Source organism: Gossypium arboreum, chromosome 10, assembly GCF_025698485.1.
Source record: "Gossypium arboreum isolate Shixiya-1 chromosome 10, ASM2569848v2, whole genome shotgun sequence".
Classification (NCBI taxonomy): domain Eukaryota; kingdom Viridiplantae; phylum Streptophyta; class Magnoliopsida; order Malvales; family Malvaceae; genus Gossypium; species Gossypium arboreum.
Genome location: NC_069079.1, coordinates 565863 through 593738, shown reverse-complemented (window position 1 = coordinate 593738; position 27876 = coordinate 565863). Strand labels below are relative to the sequence as shown.

Genomic DNA, 27876 nt, shown 5'->3' with positions numbered 1-27876 from the left:
CTAATAAATTAATATTGCTCAATTGAATTAATTTCTCAATTTTCGTAAAATAAAAAGATCAGACAAATTAAAGTAAGGGCACTAACTTCTTAAAATATGGTACATTTACTTTAATTTATCATAATTTACTTCTCGTGATTACCTACTCAATTTTTGTAAAGTATGTTAGTCTCATTGTCGGGCAATGAAATCACCATAAATCAACAGTAAGAAACATATGTGTGAAATGAAATCTTAATAATAATTATTTGGTCTAACTATGAATTTCATCCCTCCAAGAAGTAGTCCCTTTATTAATGTAGTAATTACATTGTTGTAATTAGTCACTTTATTTTCATATTTAATTTCACATTTAATTATGAATTTATTAATAAATTATTAGAGTAGTAACTACACTATTTTGTAATTATAAAAGTATATAATTTCATAGATATGTTGATCTTGCCGAGTATAATTACATCTTAAAAGGAATAAAAAAAATTATTTTTAAAAAGTCATCATGGTTAATTACTTGTATATCTCATTCGGTTATCATCCTTCTACAAAATCGGAGTACTCAATTCAATGAAGCCTATTAATTACAATGAGTTGGGGATAAATTCATGTAAGTAACGAATAAGTAAAATAACAAAGAAATTAAAAAGATCGTACGTATAAATTTTTACATGGAAAAACTTCTTCGAAAAGGATATATAAAAAAATCACGGGTAAATATAATTTCACTAAATCGGCATAAACAAAGAGTACAAAGATAAAGATAAAAATTAAACCCCAAAACCCCAAAAACAAAACCCTCAAAACTGAAACACAAAATTTTCTGAAAACTTATAAAAGCTAATACCTAAATGTGTTATGAGTTAAATTTTCTAGGGTAGAAAATGACCTATTTATAGACTAAATTTGTAGATCAAATAATCTTAGTATAATCTACACTAATCATTGATTGAAAGAAGAAAACTAAGAAAATTGCATGACACGTTGTCACGTTCCCTATCATGTCATCGCGACGTCATTCCTACTTCTCCCTTGTTTCATCGTTGCGACGTAGCATGACTCATCATCACAACATCACTCTCTATTTGTATCTACTCCACACAATGATTATCTTAACATGTGATATTCATGTATTTACAAATAATTACATTAAGATCTATTAATCATTACAAATAATTACATTAAAATCTAATTACAATTTGAGGATAATTTTAGAAAATAACTTAATTAACTTTCCGTTTATGGCATTTCACATTAACCCATATTTTCTGTAGGAGAAAAAAGTAAGATTCCTACGTAAATATTATGTCAATGAAAATGTAGGTATTTTTTTCCCTTTCCCTTTTGCAAAGCTACATTAATATCACATCTTGCATTAATTTCCAATTATACTCTAATGTGCTTTTTTTTTTAATAATCTTTTTTCCTTTTGACCCAAATACTAATTTTTTTCAAATAAAATTTACCCTTTTTCAAAAACACTACTAGCAAATGATTGCTAATAACATTATTGAATTCTAAAAGGTGTGTGCTCAATCAAAAAGAAAGTCAAGTAAAACTTATAAAAGATAAAATCTCCAACGTGTGCATCAAATATAAATTCTTTTATACCTATATAATTAACTTATTTTTTGCTATTATTTTTAGTTAAGATTTTTCTATTTATTGAAATAAATCTAATAATTAATTTTTCATATTTTATATCTATATAATTAACTTATTTTTGGTTAATATTTTCTAATTAAAATTTTTCTATCCGAGTATTTATCGGAATAAGCCTAGTAAATAATTTTTCATATTCTATAAATTTATAAAACGAAAAATAGATAGAAATAGATGAAAGGAAGACTCTTGTATCAAAATTAAGACATGGGGAAGTGGAAAATTAATGGATTTAATAGCTGAAAACAACAAGTCCAAATGCAATGCAATTATCCACAATTCCAGAAGTTGAATTACAAGAATAGTCAAGCTTGACACCTGAGTAGTAGTAGGACAAGTACTTATTGTTTATTAGTCCAGTATATATATATATGAAACTCCAATATCTGACTTTTTTGTAACATTAAATTTAATAATTGACCATTTTAATGCGTAATTTTCAAACCATGCACAACCACAAATTTTGGTGGTGTAGGTTTAATGATTTAATTATTATTTTTATAAAAATTATAAATCATTATTTTGTTATTTTATTATTATTATTTTCGTAAGTTAATTCATGGTGGGAGTTTTTAAAATTAGTATAATAGTAATTTTAACCTTTAACATTTATATATTATGTTAATTTAGTTTTGATTCAAAAAATTTAATCTTTAGCGTTTACATATTATATAATTTCATCTTTTTGTAATTTTACTTTTCTTTATAATCCTTTCACATGAAAAGCTAAAAATAATTATCAGCTAAATTTAATTGAAAATATACAAAAATAGAAACACCAAAAATCTTATATAATAATTTTCATATTTTTTCATTGTTTTAAATTTAACCCTCAATGTCAAAGAAAAGTAAAATTTCAAAAGAAAAAAAGAAAACCAAATTATACTATACGTAAATATTGACGGTTAAATTATTTAAAATTAAACCTAAATTGATAAAATTTATAAATATTGAAGACTAAAGTTGTTATTATATTAATTTTAAAAATTATCACAGTTACTAGTTTGCAGCAAAAATAAAATTCCTTATTTTTAAATTCACTTACTTAAGGTAGCATTTCCTTACTTACTAAAATTACATAAAAACAAGATGCAAAATAGAAAGGATAAATACCATTATTATTAGTATAAAGTTATGAATTTAATCCTTATAATTTAATTTGATTATTTTAGTCTTTTTATTTTTAAAATTTTAAAATTTCAGTCTTCACGATACTTGTTAAATTTATTAAGTTAAGTTTTGTTACTTTTAAAATTTAATATGGCAAACATATTGCCAAATGTGTAATGCCACGTCATCTTATTATTTTCATATATTACTTACAAAAGTCTAATTAATGGATTAACTATTGTCATTTGTGTTAAAATTGAAATTTAAAAATCTAAAAGTATAGAGATTTAAAATGATAAAATTGGAAAATAGGAACTAATTCTACAACTGTAGGAGACAAGACTAGCTAGCAATTGAATTTAAACAAAAAATTTAATTATTATTATTTAGTTCAAGACTAAAATTTCAAAATTAAGAAACTAAAAGGACTAAAATTGATCAAATTAAACGAAATTTATAATTTTTTCAAAGTAGAAGAACTGATAACAGAATTTAATGAAAAAAGAAGAAGAAAAGAAAGGAACTCGAAAGTATATTAATAAACTACATCTATATATCTTTCTTCTATCATATGGTCTCACTTAGTACGAGGAGGAATGCTTTGTTCATTTCTGAAAAAGTTGTTAGGATCGACGGCGGTTTTCACGTCGACCAACCTCTCATAATTTCCGGCGAAATAACTCTCCCCATATACTTTACCTTCTTCATAGCTCCAATTTTCTGCCACACCAATGTCAATGTCCCTATAATTCAAGTAAGCTCTCCTTGGGTTCTTCGACACGAACTGAGTCATGAACTCGTGAAGTGCTTTCGCTTGACTCGTCCGATTCATCTCCGTTTCATTCCCCGGCTCGTTCCAGTTCACTGAGTACTGTATCTTATACAAATTCCCTTTCCGATGTGGGAACGGTGTTTCTTTATCGTCGATTTCGTCCATTCTTCCACCGTATGCGTTGCATGCTAATCCCACGTTTCCTAATTCGACCATCTTTTGCCATAATGATTCCAACCCATTTTTGGAAATCGGAGTCTGAACGTAATCTGATTTCCTCTTTAAGAAATCGGCGTCGTTAACGTTCCGGTCAATCAAAGCTGTCGGTGGTGTTCCGGCATCGAAATTTGCCCACCAAAGAACTGAGTCAATCCATGTCATCTCTGTGCAGTTCTCGTTTTTTAAACCTAACTCAGGGAAATCTTTGCTTAATAAAGCTACGACACCGTCGGCGTTCCCTAAATACTGTCCGATCACCGTCACTCTCATCGTCCTTTGCCGGTTTCTTGTAACCGGCTGCAACAGCATTCTCGTGAAGAGATTTTCATCGGTCGTCGGAGCAATGGATTGCCATTTTAAAGCAATGTCAGTAGCGTTATCAGCTAATAATCTTTCGAGTCTGAAAACGGTGACCGTTTCCGGTACACGAACTAGTTTAACTTTATAAGCTAAAACGACACCAAAACTGGCTGCTCCACCGCCTCTTATAGCCCAAAAAAGATCCTCTCCCATGGCTTTACGGTCTAGAATTTTACCGTCGACATTAACTATCTTAGCATCGACGATATAGTCCGAAGATAAACCGTATTTCCTCATCAAAGTACCGTAACCGGCTCCGCTAAGGTGGCCACCAACGCCGACTGTAGGACATAACCCAGCCGGAAATCCATGGACGTTGCTCTTTTCCCATATATTATAATAAAGTTCACCGAGTGTCGCACCGGTTTCAACCCAAGCAGACTCGTCCGTCATATCGATAGATATAGACCGAAGGTTAAACATGTCGAGTACAAAGAAGGGTTTATCGGAAACATAAGATAACCCTTCGTAATCATGACCGCCGCTACGAATTTTGAGCTGAAAACCGACTTTCTGAGAACAGATTACGGCTGCGGAAACATGGGATTCTTCCAATGGAGTGATGATGATGACCGGTTTAGGCGTCGAAGAGGTGTTGAACCGAGCGTTACGAATGTACGCTTGCAAAACTGATGCGTAAGAAGGGTTGGTGTTGGAGAAGAGAATGGTGGAAACATTTTGGGAAGGATTAATGGATTGGCTTAAGCATTGGAGAAGCGATTGGTAAGTAGGGTTGGAGGCTGCGGATGAAATGGAAATGTTGAGGAAAAGAAGAGAAAATAGAAGTGAAATCGCCATTGAATTTGACATTGTCGTGTGCTTTGTTTTGTGTTAATGGTATGGTGTTGTAATATATGTAGATGATGAATGGGATATTTATAAGGTTGATCATTTCTCCAGTGTGCAATGGTTTTTAAATATACGCGGCCTTGACTATCAACAAAGTCAAAGACAAGACATTACATGGGAAAATTATTCAGACAGAAAATGAAAAACCGTGTGACATAATAAACTACTTTTCTTATCTTTTGTTTCTTAGCCAAATCGGCACGTAGTATTATATATGTGGTCTATTTTGGTTTTAGTCCTTCTGTTATGCTGAATTTTTGGGATTTAATTCTTCTATTTTAATTTGATATAATTTAGTTCATTTGCTTTTACAAGTGTCATCTGATTGAAGCAGAGGAAGTTTGGTATTGTTCCAATGGTTAGGCACCTAACGAGTGCTTTTGCTTTGCAAATCAATCGCTACTTTAAGCATTCGGGTTTTTAATAGAGCGGGGAAACAAAACCCCTACGAAAGAATACAGTACTTGTTGAGGGGTCAAATGATACTTTACTGACTTCTCCTTAAGGAGTCGGAAATCCCTCGACAATAATGTTAATACTAGTTTCAAATTGATAACACCATTACTTGTTGTTGTTCAAGTAACGAGGTTGGTTTTTTTAATTGTTATTCGTGTATATAGTTACTGGCATGCAGAAAAATCTAGTCAATCATATTCAACCAATCATAAATTTACATGTTAGTTGGATGTATAAAGTTTTTTAAAAAATTCTATAGTCAATGACAGAAATTAATGATATTACCAATTCGGACCTACTAAATACTAATAACATTATAAAAGTAGAATCAAATTGTATCAAATTAAAGTTGAGGATTAAAATCAAAATTAATCCTTTATATTTATGTAAATACTAATGATATTATTTGACCATATACTTTTCATATGCATCGTAATTAATTTACTTAGAAAAAGAAAGTGTATTTTGATTTTTCTAAATTTAAGCCATATCTTATCAAGGATTTCTTTTTTTTTGCTTATTATAGATATTTCTTTCTCGATCGGATGGAACAACACATTTTTTGAAAAATATTTTAATTAGTGTATTATTATTTTTTTTTCTAAAACAAATTATGAGAATAATATATTTGATTCAAAATGATAAATTAATTTGTTAAATTCATGCCTCATAAAATCAAACTTATATAAATTAAATATAAAATCCATTTCTTTTCAAAAATTTTCCTTAATTAACCCAAAATATAATTGCACATTTTGCAATATCTTCAAATACTTTTATTTATTATTAAGGTTGAATACTCAAAAAAGCTGCAAATTAAGTGAGAATTAGGTATATGTATTGATTTTAGTAGTTGTAATATTGGAAAAAAAGTCAACTCTTGTTGGTAGAAAAAACAGAAAAGAAGAAGAAGAAGAAGAAGAAAAGTCTGGGGAGGGATGATGGAGAAATATCTTATTTGCTTCAATCTATTTCATAAAAAAAATTGGGATAATTGTCAAATTTGAACATGTATTTTGTTTTAATGTGTAATTCAATGCATAAATTTTCATTTGGTGCAATTATATACATGAAATTTGTATTGTCGCTCATATGTATACATGAAACTTTGATTTTGGTTGAATTGTACATATTTAAAGAAACAAATATATACATTTATTTTCATATTAGATTAATATATTGTTTGTATATGTAATATCCAATGAAAATGATACTAATTCGATAATGTTAGTAAAATTTCAAAATTGAATCAATATTAAGATTTCATGTATAAAATCGCACAAAATCAAAGTCGTTGCACATTGAATCAAAATTTATGTATAGTTTTAATATTTATTTAAAATAAATAAATAAAACCTGAAGTAATTAAAGTATTTAGTACTCTATGAGTAGAGGTATGATTTTTACTAGTATTGATACATATTGGTATTGGTCTATTTTGATGTGTCGTTTTAGATTTATCACTATATATATTTAGAAATAAATTAATATATATAAATATATTTACAAATATAAAATGAATAAAATTAATTAATTTCAAATATAAAATACTTAACTACTATATAAAATAGATTTCAAATTGGAAATTTTAAACCTTATTTAAAATTCTCAATTAATTTTTAATTTTTATAAATTCTCAAATTCTCAAATATAATTTATTTTGATAAATTGTATTAGTTAAACTTTTATATAAGAACATTGTCTAGCTAAGGATGATAAAAAATATAAGTAAAAGTTTGTATATAATGGACTATGAGCAGTACATATGTCCATAAGTGAACAATATTAAGATAAAAATTCATAATATTATTCAAAACAATTAGGAAATAAATATGAACACAAATTAATTAGGGGTATATTTTAAAATTATACATGAATTTTTATTTAATGGGTAATTTTATATATAAATTTTGATTTAGTGTAATTATACACATGTAATTTAATTGTAATTCAAATGAACATATGAAATATTGATTTTAATCGATTTATTTATATATTAGATAAATATAATAATTTGAGTATGCAATATGTAAACTTAAAATGATCGTATATTATTAACTATATTAATTGTAAATTACAAAACATTTACAAACATTAATAATTTTGAAATTTATATAATAAATTCTTTTTTTTCGTATTTTAAAAGCTATTTCAATATTGCTCTTACCGTCGAAAAGAACCTCAAAATCACAATACTTTTATTTCTAGAAAGTGCTTTGAGATGATGAAAAGACAATGCTAAACCAATCCTAAGCCGTTTTAGTGGAGCGAGGAGGGATGCTTTGCTCATTCCTAAAGAAGTTGTTCGGATCAACAGCGGTCTTCACGTCGACCAGCCTATCAAAATTTTCGGCAAAATAACTCTCACCATACACTTTACCTTCTTCATAGCTCCAAGTCTTAGCAGAACCAATATCAATGTCCCTGTAATTCAAATAAGCCCTCCTTGGATTCTTGGACACGAACTGAGTCATAAACTCGTGAACCGCTTTGGCTTGAGTCGTGTACTTAATATCAGCTTCATTACTAGGATCATCCCAATTTATAGAGTATTGTATCTTATACAAATTCCCTTTCCGATGGGGGAATGCACTCTCTTTAGTATCGATTTCATCCATTTTACCACCGTATGAATTACAAGTCAATCCCACTTTTTCATTTTGAACCATCTTTTGCCATAATGATTCCAACCCATCTTTGGGTATCGGTGTTTGAACATAATCTGATTTCCTTTTCACGAATTTAGTGTCTTTATTGTTTCGATCCAACAATACGTTTGGTGGTGTACCTAAATCGAAATTTGCCCACCAAAGAACTGAGTCAATCCACGGCATCTCAGTGCAATTCTCTTTGTTTAAACGTAGTTCAGGGAAATCTTTGTTCAATAAGGTTAAAAGGCCATTGATGTCACCTAAATACAGTCCCATGACCGTCACTTTCACCGTTGTTTGCTTGTCTTTCGTATTGGGTTGTAAAAGCATTCTCGTGAAGAGATTTGGATCGGTTGTGGCGCCGACGGTTTGCCATTTGAAGGCAACTTCGGTGCCATTATCGTCTAAGAATCGTTCGACTCTGAAAACAGTGACCTTTTCTGGTACTTTAACGAGTTTAATCTTATAAGCTGTAACAACGCCGAAGTTGGCTCCACCTGCGCCTCTTATAGCCCAAAAAAGATCCTCTCCCATGGCTTTTCGGTCTAGAATTTTTCCGTTGACGTTAACTATCTTGGCATCAATAACATAATCTGTTGTTAAACCATATTTTCTTATCATGGTACCGTAACCGGCACCACCGATATGTCCACCGACACCAACCGTAGGACAAACCCCGGCAGGAAATCCATGGACATTACTCTTTTCCCATATATGATAATAAAGTTCACCGAGTGTCGCACCAGTTTGAACCCAGGCTGACTCGTCTGGTATATCGATAGATACGTCCCGAAGATTATACATGTCGAGGAGAAAAAAGGGTTTATCGGAAGTATAAGATAACGCTTCGTAATCATGTCCGCCGCTACGGATTTTGAGCTGGAAACCAACCTTTTGGGAACATATTACCGCTGCTGAAACATGGGATTCGTCCGATGGAGTAATGATGATTGCCGGTTTAAGCGTCGAAGTCCTATTGAATCGAGCGTTATGGATACGTGATTCCAAAATGGATGCAAAGGAAGGATTGTTGTTAGAGACGATGACGGCGGATACATTAGGGGAGGGAATGATTTCATTCAAGCATTGAAGAAGGGATTGATATGTAGGATCCGAAGCTGCCCATGAAAATGAAAGGTTGAAGAACACAAGAGAGAAAAACACAAGCAATAGCTTTGATATTGCCATTTTGTTTTGTTTTTGTTTTCAAATGTTGAATTTGATGAAATATTTAACTTATTTCTCATCTATGTTTATTGTTCTTATTATAGAATACTACTGTTTTTTGGTTTTTTTTTTTAACGGAGGAACGTAGTTTTTACTTAATTATTTATTTACGGTTTTCACGTTAGTATTTTGCACCATGCATTGCAAGTTGTTTAGCTTTACACCAATGGTGTTTTGCTTATTATAGATTTCCCCTTTTTTTCAACATGCAATTCCAATTTTTTTTTATCTTATTCAGGTCCATTTTACAATCTATATTTGGGGTTCGTAGTTATTCTTCCGAACAATGTCTTCTTCAAGGTTTAAACATTTGTCTCCCCTTAAAAATTCAATGTGTCTTACCATTGCAACAATACTTATTGGCCAAAACAACTTTTTTTAAAGCATATTTTAGTTACTGTATCAACTTTTTTATACAAAAAATACTATGTGTTATATAAGGAATATATAGCACGCCATATATATATCTAACTCGATATTTGACCCCTCGCTTATTCCCTAGTTTTCCTATCAAAGACATTTGTGCTTACCACTTACCTAGTCCGTGAGGTATAGTTCAGTTAGCCATGGTCTTGCTCGCCCCAGTTCGCCTATATCATTTGGAGAGTATTTGAGGATACGTGTAACCCCTAAGAGGGTAACGTGTCACCACGCATGACTCTTAGTTACCCCTAGCACATCACATCAGTAGACTCTGCCTTTTATATATATATATATATAAACACCCAATGTTATATTAATTACGATAAGTTTATAAAAGTCTTAATATCATATACGAATATTATTATATTAGTTAATAATAACTAATTGTTTAAACATAATTAAAATTATTATACGATAAATTCAATCTTTACCATATACATACAAAAACATTAATAATTAAAAACATAAAAGGATTGTCAAAAATATCATAAAAGGGTAAAGTAAATCCAAAAATATTAAAACCAAGAACTAAATAAAAAATATTAAAACTGCAAATTAAGGTTGGAATTAAATTAAAAGTTAAAATCAAGGGACCTAAATAAAAAATCTCAAAATACAAAATAGTTGCTACTCTCTCCACTCACGCGAGGAACAAAGTTTTGCTCATGTGGTCTATGGTTTGTGCCACACTATTTTATTATTATTTCAATAATTATTTAATAATAATTAGTTCATTATTATTTTATTATTTCAATAATTAGTTCGTATTTTAGTAGTGTTTTTCATGTGCGACACCTAAAATTATTGTTCTTTCATATTATTTTAATAAATAATTTATAACTTATATTATTTAAAAAATTAATTTTATCTTTTATATTATTTTAATAAAATCTCAAAAACTCTTATATTAAATTTTTTTACACTAATATAAATATATCATTCTCATTACATAATAAAATATGAAAAAGGGTAAATTAAAATAAATTTAATCTAACATAAGGAAACCTTAGAAAACCAAACATTAAAATGAATAATATGGGTGACTGGATAATTAGAGTTTATTATCATATTTCAAGAGTCATTAGTGTTGAGGGTGAATTTTGGGCCTTGAGAGATGATTTATCTTTAGCTAGGGATTTTTCAAAAAATATCTGCTGTTGTTATATTATTAATGCCAAGCTTTGGGATGCTCTTTTAGGGTCTCAAAGTTGCTTGGACTCTCGATCTCAAATGGGTGGTTTTTAAGATGAATAATACTGTTGCTATTAAATTGAATCAAGCAAATTCTAGCTGAGCAACATTATTTAGTCGTGCTACGAGCTATTAAGAGTCTACTTCAACTTTCTTATATGGTTCATATCAAACATGTTTTTCGAGAGGCCAACAAAGTAGTTGATAGTTTGGTATCAATGGTGTTTTCTGAGCCTTAGGTAGGTATATTTTCTTGCAACCGTCAGATGAAATTCTTTAGTTGCTGTACAATAAATATTCTAGAATAACTTGGGCTCGCCTAGTTTAGTTATGCTTTTATTATTCTTGTACCAAAAGAAAATATTACGCATCTAGAGATTGAAGTAGATGTCACTATAATTATGTACTTTTATGATCGAGAAAATCTCTAATATTTATTTATCATATTTAATTGTTGAGCAAGATCTTCCTCTACAATATGATTTTTAAATCACTCAAAAATATCTTTTAGAAAGAAAATAAATATCTTGATGTGCTATCTTAACTCTTTTACAAGAACCCTTCATATTTTATATTATTTTAGTTGTGCAATATTTTTATATTAATTAATGATAAGTAGGTTTGTACCTTGTATCACCAAATATTTTAACTTTTTATAATGTAGTAATTTTTTTTTCGAAAAAGAAAGGAATTTACATTGAAGTTCCAATGATTTAATTTGATAAAATATTATGGTAATTATTAATAATATGAGCCATTCAATGTCCATTGGTTCCAATAGTTAATTCTAGTAATTGCATGTACGAGCCCTATACACATCTATATTTCGGTAATGTTAAAATATTTTTTAGTATCAATTTGATTAATTTTAATTATTATTATTTGAATATGTTTTATTTTTAATTACAATTATATTTATAATGAAATTTAAATTTATTTAGTCATATACATTTTTAAAATAAATATAATTATTTTCGTTTTAAATAAATACAATTACACTGAAATTATGGCTCATTTCGCCCTAATAATTATAATCATATTAAATAAAAGTTTCAACTGGTTTTTAATTTTTTGCACATATTTTTAATTTGAGAATTTATTAGGAAATATATCTTTTATATTTTAAATTTTTAAAATTATATATATATAATTTTAGATTTCTTATATATTTTTATGATTATATATTTTTAAAAATGATCAAATGAGAAATTCTCGTAACAAGCAAAGAGCTAAAAATTCCCAAAGCCTATAACCATTGTAAAAGAATCCATTGAGAAAAACCTCAAAAAAAAAAAAAAATTGTAAACAATCAATGGCATCATCGCCTGCCCAGGACGATGCTTTGAAGAAACTCGAATTTCTCTCTCTCGTCTCCAAAGTCAGTTCCGAGCTCGAGAGCCATGTTGGGTTTGCCGATAAGGTTTTGGCCGAATTCATCACCGACATGGGCCGTCACTCTAACACTGTCGATGAATTCGATGCCAAGCTCAAAGAAAACGGTGCCGAGTTGCCCGATTACTTCGTTCGCACGCTTCTCACTATTATCCACGCGATCCTGCCTCCGAAACCCAAAGCAGCCGACAAGGATTCCAAGGCGGAAAACACCGGTGACGGTAAGAAGTCTAAATTTAAAGCTTTAGCGATTGCTGATGATAAGGATAGAGCCAAAGAACTAGAGAAGGAAATTGAGATGGAGATGCGAGATAGGAAGGATAAGGATAGGGATAGGGATAAGAGGGACAGAGATAGAGATAGGGATAGGGATAGGGATAGGGATAGAGATAGGGGCAGAGATAGGAGTAGGCATAGAGATAGATATAAGGAGGAGGAGGAGGAGGAGAAGGATAGGAGGGATTATGGCATTCGAGGAAGAAATAGGAATCGAACCCGGGATAATGAGGATGACAGGGATTTTAGGAATAGGGGCAGAAACAGGGACCGGGATAATGTGGAACGTGATGAAGACGGGGGCAGGAGTAATGGGAAGTATAGGGATAATGAGCCTGAATTGTATAAGGTATACAAGGGGAGGGTTTCGAGAGTGATGGATTCGGGTTGTTTCGTAGAGTTGAATGAGTTAAGGGGAAAGGAGGGTTTGGTTCATGTTTCCCAGATGGCTAGTAGAAGGATTCCCAATGCTAAAGATGTTGTGAAACGGGATCAGGAGGTTTATGTGAAGGTAATTTCGATTTCAGGTCAGAAGTTGAGTTTGTCTATGAGAGATGTTGATCAGAATACTGGTAGGGATTTGCTGCCATTGAAGAAGAGTTCAGATGATGATTCCTTTAGAACCAATCCTTCAGGGGGGAAAGAAGGGCCCGTGACAAGAACTGGTCTTTCAGGGATTAGGATTCTAGAGGATGAGGATGCTGCCCCATCGCGTAGGCCTTTGAAGAGAATGAGTTCACCGGAGAGGTGGGAAGCCAAACAGTTGATTGCTTCTGGTGTTTTGAGACTAGACGAGTATCCAATGTATGACGAGGACGGAGATGGAATGCTTTATCAAGAAGAGGGTGCCGAGGAAGAGTTGGAGATTGAGATGAATGAGGATGAACCTGCCTTTTTACAAGGGCAGACTAGGTACTCTGTCGATATGTCACCAGTAAAAATATTTAAAAATCCAGAAGGGTCCTTGAGTCGAGCCGCTGCTCTCCAGTCTGCACTTATTAAGGAACGGAGAGAAGTACGAGAGCAGCAGCAGAGGACAATGCTGGATTCAATTCCAAAGGATCTTAATCGTCCTTGGGAAGACCCAATGCCAGAGACTGGTGAGAGGCATCTTGCGCAGGAGCTTAGAGGTGTTGGATTGTCAGCATATGATATGCCTGAATGGAAGAAGGATGCTTATGGAAAAGCTTTGACTTTTGGACAGAGGTCTAAACTTTCAATTCAAGAGCAGAGGCAGAGCCTTCCCATTTATAAACTGAAAAAAGAACTCATTCAAGCTGTGCATGACAATCAGGTACTGGTGGTCATTGGTGAGACTGGTTCAGGTAAGACTACACAGGTAACCCAGTACCTTGCTGAGGCTGGGTACACTACAAGGGGTAAGATCGGATGTACTCAACCTCGTAGGGTGGCTGCAATGTCTGTGGCGAAGAGGGTAGCTGAGGAATTTGGTTGTCGGTTAGGGGAGGAAGTTGGTTATGCTATTCGCTTTGAAGATTGTACTGGACCAGATACTGTCATCAAGTACATGACTGACGGCATGCTTCTAAGGGAGATTCTGATTGATGAGAATCTTTCTCAATACTCGGTCATTATGCTTGATGAAGCACATGAGCGTACAATTCATACTGATGTCCTTTTTGGGTTATTGAAGCAGCTTGTGAAACGGAGGCCTGATCTTCGTCTGATTGTTACATCTGCTACACTGGATGCGGAGAAGTTTTCAGGGTATTTCTTCAACTGTAATATTTTCACAATTCCTGGGAGAACGTTTCCTGTGGAGATACTCTATACGAAACAGCCTGAGAGTGACTACCTAGATGCTGCCTTGATAACAGTCCTACAGATACACTTGACTGAACCTGAAGGTGACATTCTCCTCTTCTTGACTGGTCAGGAGGAAATTGATTTTGCATGCCAGTCTCTTTACGAGAGGATGAAAGGGCTAGGTAAAAATGTTCCAGAGTTGATTATTTTACCAGTTTATAGTGCCCTTCCTAGTGAAATGCAGTCTAGGATTTTCGATCCAGCACCTCCAGGGAAAAGGAAGGTGGTGGTGGCAACCAATATTGCTGAGGCTTCTTTAACTATAGATGGAATATTCTATGTGGTTGATCCTGGTTTTGCAAAACAAAATGTTTATAATCCAAAGCAAGGGCTTGATTCCCTAATCATAACACCAATCTCACAAGCATCAGCAAAGCAACGTGCTGGGCGTGCTGGACGTACTGGACCTGGAAAATGCTACCGCTTATACACTGAAAGTGCATATCGAAATGAGATGTCACCTACCACAATTCCTGAAATCCAGAGGATTAATCTTGGCATGATAACACTACAAATGAAGGCCATGGGCATAAATGATCTCCTTTCTTTTGATTTTATGGATCCCCCTCCACCCCAAGCTCTCATTTCTGCCATGGAGCAATTATACAGTCTAGGGGCTCTTGATGAGGAGGGACTTTTGACTAAATTGGGTAGAAAAATGGCAGAATTTCCTCTTGATCCTCCACTATCCAAGATGTTACTGGCCAGCGTGGACCTCGGGTGTAGTGATGAGATATTGACAATTATTGCAATGATCCAAACAGGTAATATCTTCTACAGGCCAAGGGAAAAGCAAGCTCAGGCTGATCAGAAGAGGGCCAAGTTTTTCCAGCCTGAAGGAGATCATTTGACTCTACTTGCTGTATATGAAGCTTGGAAAGCAAAGAACTTTTCAGGACCTTGGTGTTTTGAAAATTTTGTTCAGTCTAGATCCTTGAGGAGGGCACAGGATGTCAGAAAACAGCTTCTCAGCATCATGGATAAGTATGTTCATCTAGCTTTTGGTTTTATGATATCTTGGTTTTGCAAATTGTTTCTGGTCTTGATAGTTCTGTTCATGTTTAACATTCATGGTCCTATGATTTTAACTGTGTCCTGATCTCTGATAGTTATCTATCTTGCATTGTTTATATTTCAACATTCTTTTGACATCACTAGTCGAACAAATCTTTACTAACATTTGATATGATTATTACTACAATGATAAGCTCCAAGCGACCAACCACAGTTGCTTTACAAGTCAAAATATACAGAATATTTGAGCTTAATTGACCTGCAAATTTCTGAGTTACCTGCTTTACAAGTTTCTTACTTTTGGGTGCCATATACTAGGGATCGTGGATTTGTCCTTAGGAGAATGCAAATTTAATTGTGAATGTCTCTGATTCTCTGAACTTTCCTTTTTGCTCTTGTACTATGAATCATGGTAGTCTCTTATTGGTAATAATGTGAAGATGTTCTACATTAGTGTCAACCAGTCCTATGTTCCTCTCTCTCTTGATTCATTCATCTGTCTGTGTCTGTTATGTTCACTAGTATGAGTATTAAAATACCTTTTAAGTTGTTAAAAGTTATTACTTGTGATTCAGGTTTTAACATGATAGCTGATGCTTTTGATTTTAGGTACAAATTGGATGTAGTGTGCGCCGGAAAGAACTTTACAAAGATCAGGAAAGCTATCACGGCAGGGTTCTTTTTCCATGCTGCTAGGAAAGACCCGCAGGAAGGATATAGAACACTGGTGGAGAACCAGCCTGTTTATATACACCCAAGCAGCGCCCTGTTTCAGAGACAACCGGACTGGGTGATCTACCATGAGCTGGTAATGACTACAAAGGAGTACATGCGAGAGGTAACAGTCGTAGATCCCAAGTGGCTGGTTGAACTGGCTCCCAGGTTCTTTAAAGTAGCAGATCCCACGAAAATGAGCAAGCGGAAGCGTCAAGAACGAATTGAACCACTTTATGATAGATATCATGAACCTAATTCTTGGCGGCTTAGTAAACGACGAGCTTGATATCTTTTCGTCTGCTCTGCTCTGCATCTCACCTTGTATTTCTCTGTTCAAAGTTGAGGTTTGGTTGAGGTTTCACAGGTTAGAAGCCTGAACTTACTGTCATTTCCCACTATATCATAACTTGTTCACAATTTTGTGTTATTTCCTTGCCCTATGTATAAAGTATGTTTTATTGCTAACTCAATTGTTGTTGCCCCCATGAATTTACTACTAACAAATGCCTTAAAGGGCACCTTTTAAGATCATTACATATTTAACATATTCAAAATGATAAATAGTGTATTCAGTTTCATGTTAGTATCATAAACAGCATATCATGTAATCTTAAAAGAGTATCTTAAGATTACCCATTATTAAAGGAAATGCTATGTGGTTGATAAGCATAACAATTAGGACAAAATGTATATTTGTCTATGTTTAATATAGTTCTTTGAGCACATTTATCATCATTGCATTCTATCTTAAGCCAAAATAGAAATCATCATCATCATCATCATCATCATCTCGAGAAGTGCAAAATACCGAGTTTTCAACAAAAAAAATGACGAGTTATGGAAAAGATTATATTATATGATACCTATGGCCGTGAATAATATGATCATAACATAAGGTTTTGATTTGTTCCATGCCTTGCTTGTACTAGGTGGAATGCTCCCTCCATTTTTTTCGTTCCATGCCTTGATCGTACGAGGAGGGATGCTCTGTTCATTCCTAAAGAAATTATGGGGATCCACTGCTGTCTTCACATCCACCAATCTCTCAAAATTTCCATTGAAGTAACTCTCTCCATAAACTTTACCTTCTTGATAGCTCCAATTCTTGGTGATGCCAATATCAAGGTCCCTATAGTTCAAATAAGCACTCCTTGGGTTTTTAGAGACAAAGCTAGTCATGTAACTGTGAAGCCTATTCACCAGGCTTCTGCTCCTTTTGTCAGCCTCAATTCCCATATCCTTCCAGTTTATTGAATACTGTATCTTAAACAAATTCCCTGCTCTATGCGGGAATGGTGTCTCTGTTTCCTTTATTTCATTCATTTTTCCACCATATGGATTGAAAACCAACCCTGGCTCCTCCAATTCAATCATCTTCTTCCAAAGCCATTGCAGCCCATCTTTTGATATTGGGGTCTTCACATAATCAGATTTCCTCTTCATGAACTTCACATGGTAAGATTCTCTATCAAGCAACACAGTAGGTGAAGTTCCTTTGCCAAAACTAGCCCACCATAGAGCTGATTCAATCCAACTCATCTCAAAGCAATCCTCTGTTACAAGACCCAATTCAGGGAAATCCTCAGCCAACAAAGGAACAACACTATTGACATCCCCTAAATACAATGCCATGATTGAAATCTTGATGGTCTTTTGCTTGTTTAATGTAACTGGCTGCACCAGCATCCTCATGAACAGATTGTCATCTGTTGTGGGAGCAACGGATTGCCATTTGTAAACAACATCTGTAGCGTTTTGTTCCAAGGTTCTTTCGAGCTTGAAAACCGTCACCGTTTCGGGGACTTCAACAAGCTTGATGTTGAAAGCTAGAATCACCCCGAAACTAGCTCCTCCGCCACCTCTGATAGCCCAAAAGAGATCCTCTCCCATAGCTTTTCTATCCAGGATATTGCCATTAACATCAACTATCTTGGCATCCACCACATAGTCCACTGAGAGACCATATTTTCTCACCATGTTACCATAACCAGCACCGCTGATATGACCACCAACACCCACAGTGGGGCAAACACCAGCAGGGAATCCATAAACTTTACTCTTTTCCCAAATCCTATAGTAAAGTTCCCCAAGCGTTGCACCTGACTGAACCCAAACTGATTGATCCGCCATGTTAATCGATATTGAACGAAGATTGAACATGTCGAGGATGAAAAAGGGTTGGTCAGACACATAAGAGACCCCCTCGAAGTCATGGCCGCCACTCCGAATCCTAAGCTGAAACCCAATATTGTTGGAACATATAACGGCAGCCGAGACATGGGATTCCGTCAAAGGTGTAATGATGATCACAGGCTTTGGCGTTGAAGAAGTGTTGAAACGAGCATTACGAATATACTGTTCCAAAACGATTTCATATGTAGCATTGGAGTGAGAGTAAACAATGTCGGAGATATTATCCGATGAGTTAGAACGGGTTTTCAGGCATTGAACAAAGGATTCATAAATGGAATTGGATGCTGCCAGGGAAAAGCAAATGTTGAAAGCTACAAGTAAGAGAGGAAGAAGCGATGGTGTTGACAATGGCGGCGTCATTGTTTGTAGTCGGTGCGTTGTGATTAACATTCATGAAATGGGAATTTGCGAATAGCATTGGAACCACGAGGAATCTAAATGCGGCAAAAGGCGTATGGTATCATCCGCCGCAAGGTGGAAACGTGGATTCTAGTGGCTAATACATGGCCATGGGACATTGGTTGAAGTGCGATTCACCCAAAGAAAAAAAAAAGCAGCTGTAATAGATGGAGATAAACCGACTTAAATGAATGATTATATGCATGCCAATATTGTTACTAAATTTGAAAGCGTTAATGTATTATTTGGTATTTATGTTTAGTATTAATATTTAATTTGGTATTTAGTTTTTTTTATTTAGTTTAGTTTTGTACTTGAGTTTGATTTTAAATGTTTATTTTCGTATTTAACTCTTTTTATTTAATTTGATATTTGAGGGTGTTTTTTGTACCAATTTGGTACTTGAGTCTTTTATTTGTCCTAATTAAGTATCTATGATTATTTTACTAGAGTATATATATCAAACATTTATTGGAATATATGATGTAGTTTGATGTAAGTATCAAATTAAACTTTGAAATTAAATTTAATTACAAAATATTACATTAACCCAATTTAAAAAGAAAATTATTTTACTTTTTCTTTTGGACATTGGTATTAATTATTCAAACAAGGGGTGTAGAGGTGTTCATGCTATCAAATTACCAACAATTAGCCACAAAGGCTTTTATTTATTAAAATATTGAAAAAATATTATAAAAAAGTTATGAAGGTTAGAGAGGAAAAAGGAAGAAAATTTTGGCTCACAAATTTTATTTTTTAAGTGTCAATAAACTAAGTCACATTGAACTCAAATTGAGTCAGTGTGGTAAGTTTCTCTAACTATAACTACTTCATGTGACATTTGTTTAATTTTTTTCGGGTCTCGTCTTAAATAAAATGGCATCCAACAACCAATGACAGTCTTATGATGTGTATAAGACAGTAATTTGTTCTTTTTTATCAAATGTAAAGGTGAATCTAGAAATTCTTTGAAAGAGGTCGAAATTTAATTATAAATTTTAAAAGTCAAAACATAATTTTATTATTTATTAATTTATAATTTCATTATTTTTAAGAGACTAGATTTTTTTTTATTTTTTGAGATTAAAATATAAATTTTTTATATATAAATTTTTTATTTTGGGAGCTCAACCTGTCTGCCTAGCTTTTAAATTGGCCCCTGATTAAAGGGTATGTATAAAAAATTAAATATGTTATCGTGTTTGTATATACATCTATGACTTTTATTCAACATTCTATTTTTTTCTATTAAATTTAAATTTCAACTTTTTCTTCCGCTGCTGACGTGTAATAAAAGTTTCAAATTTATTTCTTCCAAGAAATGTCATAAATATTCAACAAAATTTATCATATTTTATTAAATTTTTAGTTATACAAGTAAAATATTTAAGGGTTATTTTGATTTTTTTCGGTTGAGTGTTTTTTTTAAATTTTTGAATAGTTTGTGATATTTCAGTTTGGTTTAAATTTTGAATTTTTATTTATATTACAAAATAGCTTTGTTTATAAATTTTAAACATTATTTGATAATGTTTTAAAGTTTTTTCATAAATATTTTTATATAAATTTTTAAGTAAATAAAATAATCAATAATTCTTATAAGGTAATTTCATTAATATCTATTTTATATTATGGAAAGTTGAAGCCTATTTTTCTAATAAAATTCAACTCGGCATAAACCGTTGAAAATGATTTGGTTTGAATTGATTTTTAGTTTTTCTTTTCAAAATTATTTAATAAATTCTAAAATTAACATGCATGGATAATAATAATAATAATAATAATAATAATAATAATAATAATAATAATAATAATATGGTTGTCTTAATTATTGCATAACAAGTTGATGAACAATTGGATTTTTTGGTTTTGCGGAAGTGCCGCGAAAAATATGACCAAAAAACATTTCTTTCATATTTGTTTTTAATGTCAAAACTAATATAAAAATGAATTCAATTTAACGTGATTGGGAGGTTTGAATTATTTCTTTTTCTTCACTATATTTATTAACTTGGCGGCCTAATTTATGAAAATTCAGAAATTATTGCCTCAATTTTATGAGGCTCAAAGGTTTGAATATTATATTTCAAACTTAATTTATTTTTTTTAAAGAAAATAATGAGTTTCAGCGTACTCAAATACACGCCCTCCTGTATTGATAATAATATTCATGCCAATCGAGTTAAGACTTAATCGATTATCTGATAGATCACGTGTGTATATATATAAACTCGAATATCAGCTTGTGTTCAACAATTTATATACAATAATTTAACGAAAATTAACAATTTAATTTTATTTATTTATCAAAATCTAGACTAAACATGCGAATACAATTGTACCCAATATATATCCTAACTTGGGGGACTGGGGGTATATTTATGTATAGTATTCAATGAAAGTTGGCCAAAATAATAAGGCTAACGGAAAATATGCAGTAAATCTGGTTTGACCATGAATTAATTATTATTATTATTATAATAAAGCAATAATTAAAAGTTGAACGAAACTTATTACTATTAATCAGAAATTTTAAATGATTCCAAGAATGATTGAATATTTTATATTTTGGTCAAACAAAGAATTTATTAAATAATAAAATAAAAAAAATTGAATTTCATTATTGAAAAGTCTTATAACTTGTAAGTCGTATGCTTTCTAAACCTTTCACACATTTAAATGAGCTTTTCAATTTGATCCAAAAGCCGCCCCTTCACCGTTATATATACCATAACAACAATGCACCATTACCATATCTCTTCACATTATTTCCAAAATGAAAGCTTCAAGCTACACCTGTTTCATTGTTTCGATTTTCGTTTTGTTCTCTATTTCATCCGCGGCATCTTACGATCCGGTCGATTTTGATGCTTTTCTTCAATGCCTTCCTAAACATTCCGACCATTCTGTCTCGATTGCTGGAGCTATATTGACTCCCAACAATGCATCTTTCCAATCTATTTATCAATTACGTGCTAACAATCTTCGAGTCTTATTATCTGCGACTTCAAGGCCGGTGGCTATTATAACCGCTCTACATCCATCCCATGCACAAGCTGCGGTCATTTGCGCTAAGCGTCATGGTTTTCAACTAAGGATTCGAAGTGGTGGACATGATTACGAGGGACTTTCGTATATTTCCGACGTCCCGTTTGTTATCCTCGATATGTTCAACCTTAAGTCTATAGATATCGACATGAAAACCGAAACGGCATGGGTTCAAGCCGGAGCTACTACCGGCGAACTTTATTATAGTATAGCCAAGACAAGCGAAGTCCATGGATTCCCATCTGGTGTATGTACCACTCTTGGCATTGGTGGACACTTCAGTGGAGGTGGGTATGGATTTTTAATAAGAAAATACGGGCTTTCCATTGATAATGTCATCGATGCACAATTGATCGACGCTAAAGGTCGAATCCTTGACCGTAAATCAATGGGGGAAGACGTGTTTTGGGCTATAAGAGGCGGTGGAACTACTAGCTTCGGTATCATCCTTTCATGGCGGATCAAGCTGGTTCGTGTCCCACCTAGGGTCACTGTTTTCAACGTACAAAGGACCTTGGAACAAGGCGCAACGGAGCTGGCTTATCGCTGGCAACAAGTTGCTCCTAAACTGCCCAAAGATCTCTTCATTAGACTCCAGCCTGTGCCTATCAACAATGGCGGCAACAATAAAACTGTTAGCGTTTCATTCATCGGCCATTTTCTGGGACAAGCTGATGAACTTTTACGATTAATGAACGTAAGATTCCCTGAATTGGGTTTGACCAGAAATGATTGTTCAGAGATGAGTTGGGTCGAATCGGCCTTAAGTTGGGCGGGTTTCCCCAATGGAACATCCATTGATGTGTTGCTCAATAGAGTTCAAGTAGACAGAGTGTTTTACAAGACCAAGTCCGATTACTACAAAGCAGTGATCCCCAAACAAGGGTTGGAGACCTTATGGCAAGTGTTGATGGACATTGAAGACATATTCGTGCAATTTAACCCTTACGGTGGGCGAATGGAGGAGATATCCGAGTCGGAGACAGCCTTTGCGCACCGCGGTGGGAACCTCTTCAAGGCACAGTACGGGATCCAATGGTCCGAGTCCGACGGAGGGATCAACGCCACAGGGCGTTATGTCGAGATGTCAAGGAGGTTGTACAATGCGATGGCCCCGTATGCGTCGAGCAACCCGAGGGAAGCGTTTTTCAATTACCGAGACCTCGACGTCGGTAGCAACGAAAGCGGCGAGACGGATTTTGAGGTTGCGAAGGAATACGGAGCAAAGTATTTCAGGAACAATTTTTTGAGGCTGACGGGTGTGAAAGCCAAGATAGACCCTGAGAATTTCTTCAAGAACGAACAAAGCATACCGCCTTTGCCAACGCCGCCATCTCATTAAAACAATATTGAAATATCTTCTCAATAATTTTAATTTCCTTACCATTTTTATTATATCTAAGTTCACTGTGTATGTTGTTATTTCTTTATGTACAATAAAATAATTATAATTATTCTTAAAATTATATATCAACTTTGATTTAATTCGTAAAGTGATACATTATCTTTAAATTGATATAATTTATATACAAGAAACTTTGATTAAATGTAGATATAAAACTTTATTTTGGTTACACATATTTTAAAAAATAAATATATTAATTTAATTTTAAATTGAATATAAAAAATCTATGTAAGTAATATAAAACGAAAAATTATTATATATGTATTAAGAAAGATGTTAATAATTTAAAATTTTGAATCAAATCAAAATTTTATTTATAAAATTTATGTACGTCATTTCATATTACACTAAAATTAATTTTGAGATTTATTTTAAATAATAATATATGTAGTTTTATTTGTGTAATCTAATTTCACTATTTATACAATAAAATAATAGATGAGTGATTAAGTTAAAAAATTAAATTTCTTTGGATCTTGATATTGATTTTTCTATATTTTTTCTTTACATGACCCGAATGTCACGTAATGTAGATAATATCAAACTTTTTTTGAACATTTTTAGTAAATATATACTTTAGAGTCAATTAAATATAATTAACTTTGTACCAAAAACGTACATGTCCAAAAACGAAAGTAATTTTAGTATTTGGATAGAGTCCAAAAACCAATTAAATACAATAAATACATATTAATCGACATGTCCAAAAATATTTAGCTGCTAAGGAAACGAAAATAGTTTTGCTTAAGTTAGTCTAATTCTCAAAATAAGTTACAAGAAGACTAAACACATCAAGTATTAGTGTTTGGATACATGCTCTCAAAGTGTTTCTAATATTTTGAAGAATTACATATTCCACAAATCAGGTTAATTTAAGTGAGTCAAATGAATTTTATTTAATCAGTTTACATTCATGCGATATTCTATGTGCATTCATCATAAGTTTTGATTTGTGACCCGTGATACTATTACGTGCATGCTACTTTGGAACCTTTAGGGATCTATAATGTTATCTTGTTTAAATGGTGATTGTGATTACTAGGTAATATTGATCTATTGATAATATGACTCTCGATAATATTCAAGGTTATTTGATTTGGATTTTGGGGTTGTTGATTGCGACAATAGATGCTATGCAAGTTATACAAGTTATAATGATAATGAGTTTTTAAGTTATGAAAAGGTGGATTAGGAAATATTGAAAAAGTTCATGGTCCATTTTCTATCCGTTTCCATAGCACAAGGGATCATTATTTTTTTCTCTCTATAGTTTCTATTATGTGCTTTTCTAGCTTTGGTCAATCTATATTTATTGGGAGTTTGCAAGAAATTATTGTGGTGGTGTTTTTAAGAGAACCTGGATATTTTCTGAATTTTTGGGTGACTTGTTACTCATAAGATTGGTGGCTTATTGAATCTTGATGCTCGAATGGTGAACTTGCATGGTAATCAGTTTTTTTAAATTTTTTGGTGGTCTCGTTGGTGTTTTCCAATTTGCCCGCGGATTTTAATCCGACTGTCGTTTGGCCTTATGTACCATGTGCCAAATGCTCTGGTGTCTCAATTCTGAATTTTAACGTGGATGGAGCTTAGACGATTGGCTCTAATTGCGCTGGTAAAGGTGGTGTGCTGAGGGTTAGTGACGGACTGGTGCATGGTGTTTTTTTGGACCGATTGCTGCCTTGTCCCTTGCTGAAGCAGCACTAAAGGCGATTGTTGCCACCCTTTAGTTCTTCTCCTCATCTCCATGTAAAAGTGATGTTACACTAATTATATATAGAATCCGATTCACTGAACTCTATTACATGGATTTTAAGACCTTTGTTGAGGCCTTGGAGATACTGTAAGACTTTCGACTTGTTTGGGCACGAATTTGGTAATGTTAACTTTGTTCAGACGTGTCGAGAAGCGAATAGTTTCGGTAATGGTAGTCTTGCAAAATTGGGAGTTTGTCGTCAACAAATGTTTTGCTATTGATTTTGTTCTATTTAGGATATTAGAGCTTCATGTCGACCAATGCTCTTATCTTTATATTCGGTGATTTTTCCGGTGTTAAGTTCGTTTGTTTCCGGTTTACTCTGCTAAAGCGTTTTATTTGGACTAAATGGACTTTTATTTTATTTAAATGTTATGAGACAACTTTTTATTTATTTAAAATTTTCATTTTAAATTTAATTACATAAGATATAACATTGATAATGAAAGAATCTAATTCATATAACATTGATAGTAGGGGTAAAGCCATAAATTATGTTTTTTTAGGAGGCGAGTTTTGTGTTTTTATGAGAGCTAAAATGTAATTTATCCATTGTATTAACTTATATATTTATAATATTTAATTATCATTTTGAAGGTCAAAGTACAATTTAATTGTTTACTAATTTATAATTTTATAAATTATGAAAGGGCCAATGTGATATTTTCCTATTCTAGGGGGGCTTGGTCTCTACCAACCCTTTGATGTTGCCTTCTTCAATAATATGAGGATGTAATTAAAATGTTTTAAAATTTGAGAATTAATTGAAAATAAGAATCATAATTTGGAAATGTGAAATGCATGGTAAAATTGAATTACACAAACAAAATCACATAAAGATATTCTTATTTCTTATACATGGAAGAGCATGATATGTTTAAAATTACAAGCAAATTCATAAGATATTTGGTTTTCATTTATAGATGATTGTAGAAGGCCAGGATTTCAATGAGGCAATGGTGGTATGCTTTGCTCGTTCTTGAAGAAATTCTCAGGATCGATCGTGGCTTTCGCTTTTGCTAGTCTTATGAAATTGTTTCGGAAATATTTAGCGCCATATTCTTGAGCATCCTCGAAATCCGTCTCGTCGCTTTCGTTGCTGCCAATGTCGAGGTCTCGGTAGTTGAGAAACGCTTCTCTTGGGTTGCTCGATGTGTACGGGGCCATTACCTCGTACAACCTCCTCGACATCTCAACGTAACGTTCCGTGGCGTTGATCCCTCCGTGAGACTCGGACCATTGGACCCTGTACAGCACCATGAAGAGGTTTCCGGCTCGGTGTGCAAACGAGGTCTCCGAGTCCAAAATCTCTTCCATTCGCCCACCGTAAGGGTTCATCTGGACCAAGATGTCTTCAATGTCCATTAATCCTTGCCATAAGGTCTCTAACCCTTGTTTGGGGATCAATGCTTTGTAGTAATCGGACTTGCTCTTGGAGAACACTTTGTTTTCTTGAACTCTATCGAGTAACACATCAATGGAGGTTCCATTGGGGAAATTCGCACAGTATACGGTCGATTCCACCCAACTCATCTCTAAACAGTGATTTCGGGTCAAACCCAACTCGGGGAAGCTTACGTTCATTAATCGTAAAAGCCCATCAGCTTGTCCCAGAAAATGGCCGATGAATGAAACCCTAACAGTGTTATTGTTGCCGCCATTGTTGATAGGCACAGGCTGGAGTCTAATGAAGAGATCTTTGAGCAGTTTAGGAGCAACTTGTTGCCAACGATAAGCCAGTTCCGTTGCGCCTTGTTCCAAGGTCCTTTGCACGGTGAAAACAGTGACCCTAGGTGGGACACGAACCAACTTGATCCGCCATTAAAGGATGATACCAAAGCTCGTTATTCTACCGCCTCTTATAGCCCAAAACACATCTTCCCCCATTGATTTACGGTTCAGGATTCGACCATTAGCGTCGATCAACTGTGCATCAATGACATTATCAATGGAAAGCCCGTATTTTCTCATTAAAAACCCATACCCACCTCCACTGAAGTGTCCACCAATGCCTAGAGTGGTCCAAACACCCGATGGGAATCCATGGACATTGCTCTTCTCGGCTATCCTATAATAAAGTTCGCCGGTAGTAGCTCCTGCTTGAACCCACGCTGTTTCAGTCGACATGTCGATATCTATAGAGTTTAGATTGAACATATCGAGGATAACAAATGGGACTTTAGAAGTGTACGAAAGTCCCTCGAAATCATGACCACCACTTCGAATCCTTAGCTGAAAATCATGTCTCTTGGCGCAAATAACAGCGGCTTGTGCATGGGATGGATGTAGAGCGGTTATAATGGCCACCGGTCTCGAAATTGCTGATAAAAAGGTTCGAAGATTATTAGCACGTAATTGGTATATAGATTGGAAAGTCGAATTGTTGGGAGTTAATATTGCATCGATGATCGGAAGAGAAGAATTAGACTGTTGAAGAAGGCATTGAAGAAAACCATCAAAATCGGAAGATGTGGCCGATGAAATCAATAACAAAATGAAGATTGAAATAAGGGAAAAGATGGAGCTTGAAATTTTCATTTTTTTTTCCAGATGGTATTGGTGCATTGTTATTATGATTTGAGGGGGGTATATATATAAAGAGGGAAGGGACATGTTTGGATCAGCTCAGAGCTTATCTCAAATTGTTGAAGTCTTAAACATGTAAACTAAAACAAGTCAATCTATTACCTAAACGCATCAAGTTGTCATTAAACTTGTTCATTTTCTAAGCAACATCACATTGCAACTAAAACACAAAGCATATTACTGCTGCATACACACGAGCTGCATCATGCATACAAGTTGCATACATTAAACAAAGACATCTCAGCAGCATGATTGGGCCACCTTTCAACAACATGTTTCTAAGACTTTTCAATTAAGAAAATTCATTTTGTTTTTTATATTGGTTTTAAATTGAATAAAATCTTCA

The 27876-nt window shown here is 33.4% G+C and overlaps 5 protein-coding genes and 1 pseudogene across 6 annotated transcripts; 2 read left to right on the top strand and 4 right to left on the bottom strand.

The window, feature by feature from the left end:
• Nucleotides 1-3124: 3124 nt before the first annotated feature.
• Nucleotides 3125-4997, bottom strand: LOC108488843 (berberine bridge enzyme-like 19). The gene has a single exon (XM_017793126.2). The coding sequence runs from the start codon at nt 4925-4927 to the stop codon at nt 3344-3346; it is 1584 nt and encodes a 527-aa protein (XP_017648615.1). The 5' UTR covers nt 4928-4997; the 3' UTR covers nt 3125-3343.
• Nucleotides 4998-7452: 2455 nt separating this feature from the next.
• Nucleotides 7453-9536, bottom strand: LOC108488073 (berberine bridge enzyme-like 21). Its single transcript, XM_017792385.2, has one exon. It carries the CDS (start codon nt 9259-9261, stop codon nt 7672-7674), a length of 1590 nt encoding a protein of 529 aa, XP_017647874.1. The 5' UTR covers nt 9262-9536; the 3' UTR covers nt 7453-7671.
• A 2552-nt stretch (nt 9537-12088) lies between these two features.
• Nucleotides 12089-19030, top strand: LOC108489234 (probable pre-mRNA-splicing factor ATP-dependent RNA helicase DEAH5). Of its 2 annotated transcripts, XR_001871932.2 has the most exons (3): nt 12089-15393; nt 16033-16504; nt 17070-19030. XR_001871932.2 is itself a non-coding variant. In XM_017793612.2 (2 exons), exons 1-2 carry the CDS (start codon nt 12227-12229, stop codon nt 16424-16426), a joined length of 3561 nt encoding a protein of 1186 aa, XP_017649101.1. In that variant the 5' UTR covers nt 12089-12226; the 3' UTR covers nt 16427-16671. The 2 variants fall into 2 exon arrangements, 1 of the variants encoding a protein (XP_017649101.1); XM_017793612.2 differs by lacking the exon at nt 17070-19030 and having other exon boundaries at nt 16033-16671.
• On the bottom strand, nt 16777-18723 carry LOC108488072 (berberine bridge enzyme-like 21). The gene has a single exon (XM_017792384.2). The coding sequence runs from the start codon at nt 18721-18723 to the stop codon at nt 16993-16995; it is 1731 nt and encodes a 576-aa protein (XP_017647873.1). The 3' UTR covers nt 16777-16992.
• A 2427-nt stretch (nt 19031-21457) lies between the features above and the next one.
• LOC108488555 (berberine bridge enzyme-like 17) lies at nt 21458-23246 on the top strand. The gene has a single exon (XM_017792839.2). The coding sequence runs from the start codon at nt 21512-21514 to the stop codon at nt 23123-23125; it is 1614 nt and encodes a 537-aa protein (XP_017648328.1). The 5' UTR covers nt 21458-21511; the 3' UTR covers nt 23126-23246.
• A 2643-nt stretch (nt 23247-25889) lies between these two features.
• LOC108488071 (berberine bridge enzyme-like 7) lies at nt 25890-27482 on the bottom strand (annotated as a pseudogene).
• Between the last annotated feature and the right edge of the window lie 394 nt (nt 27483-27876).

Coding starts and splice junctions, on each gene's coding strand:
- LOC108488843 (XM_017793126.2), bottom strand. CDS start 4,927: ATGTCAAATTCAATGGCGATTTCACTTCTATTTTCTCTTCTTTTCCTC.
- LOC108488073 (XM_017792385.2), bottom strand. CDS start 9,261: ATGGCAATATCAAAGCTATTGCTTGTGTTTTTCTCTCTTGTGTTCTTC.
- LOC108489234 (XM_017793612.2), top strand. CDS start 12,227: ATGGCATCATCGCCTGCCCAGGACGATGCTTTGAAGAAACTCGAATTT. Junction 15,394..16,032: donor CTTCTCAGCATCATGGATAA/GTATGTTCATCT, acceptor TTTTGATTTTAG/GTACAAATTGGATGTAGTGT.
- LOC108488072 (XM_017792384.2), bottom strand. CDS start 18,723: ATGTTAATCACAACGCACCGACTACAAACAATGACGCCGCCATTGTCA.
- LOC108488555 (XM_017792839.2), top strand. CDS start 21,512: ATGAAAGCTTCAAGCTACACCTGTTTCATTGTTTCGATTTTCGTTTTG.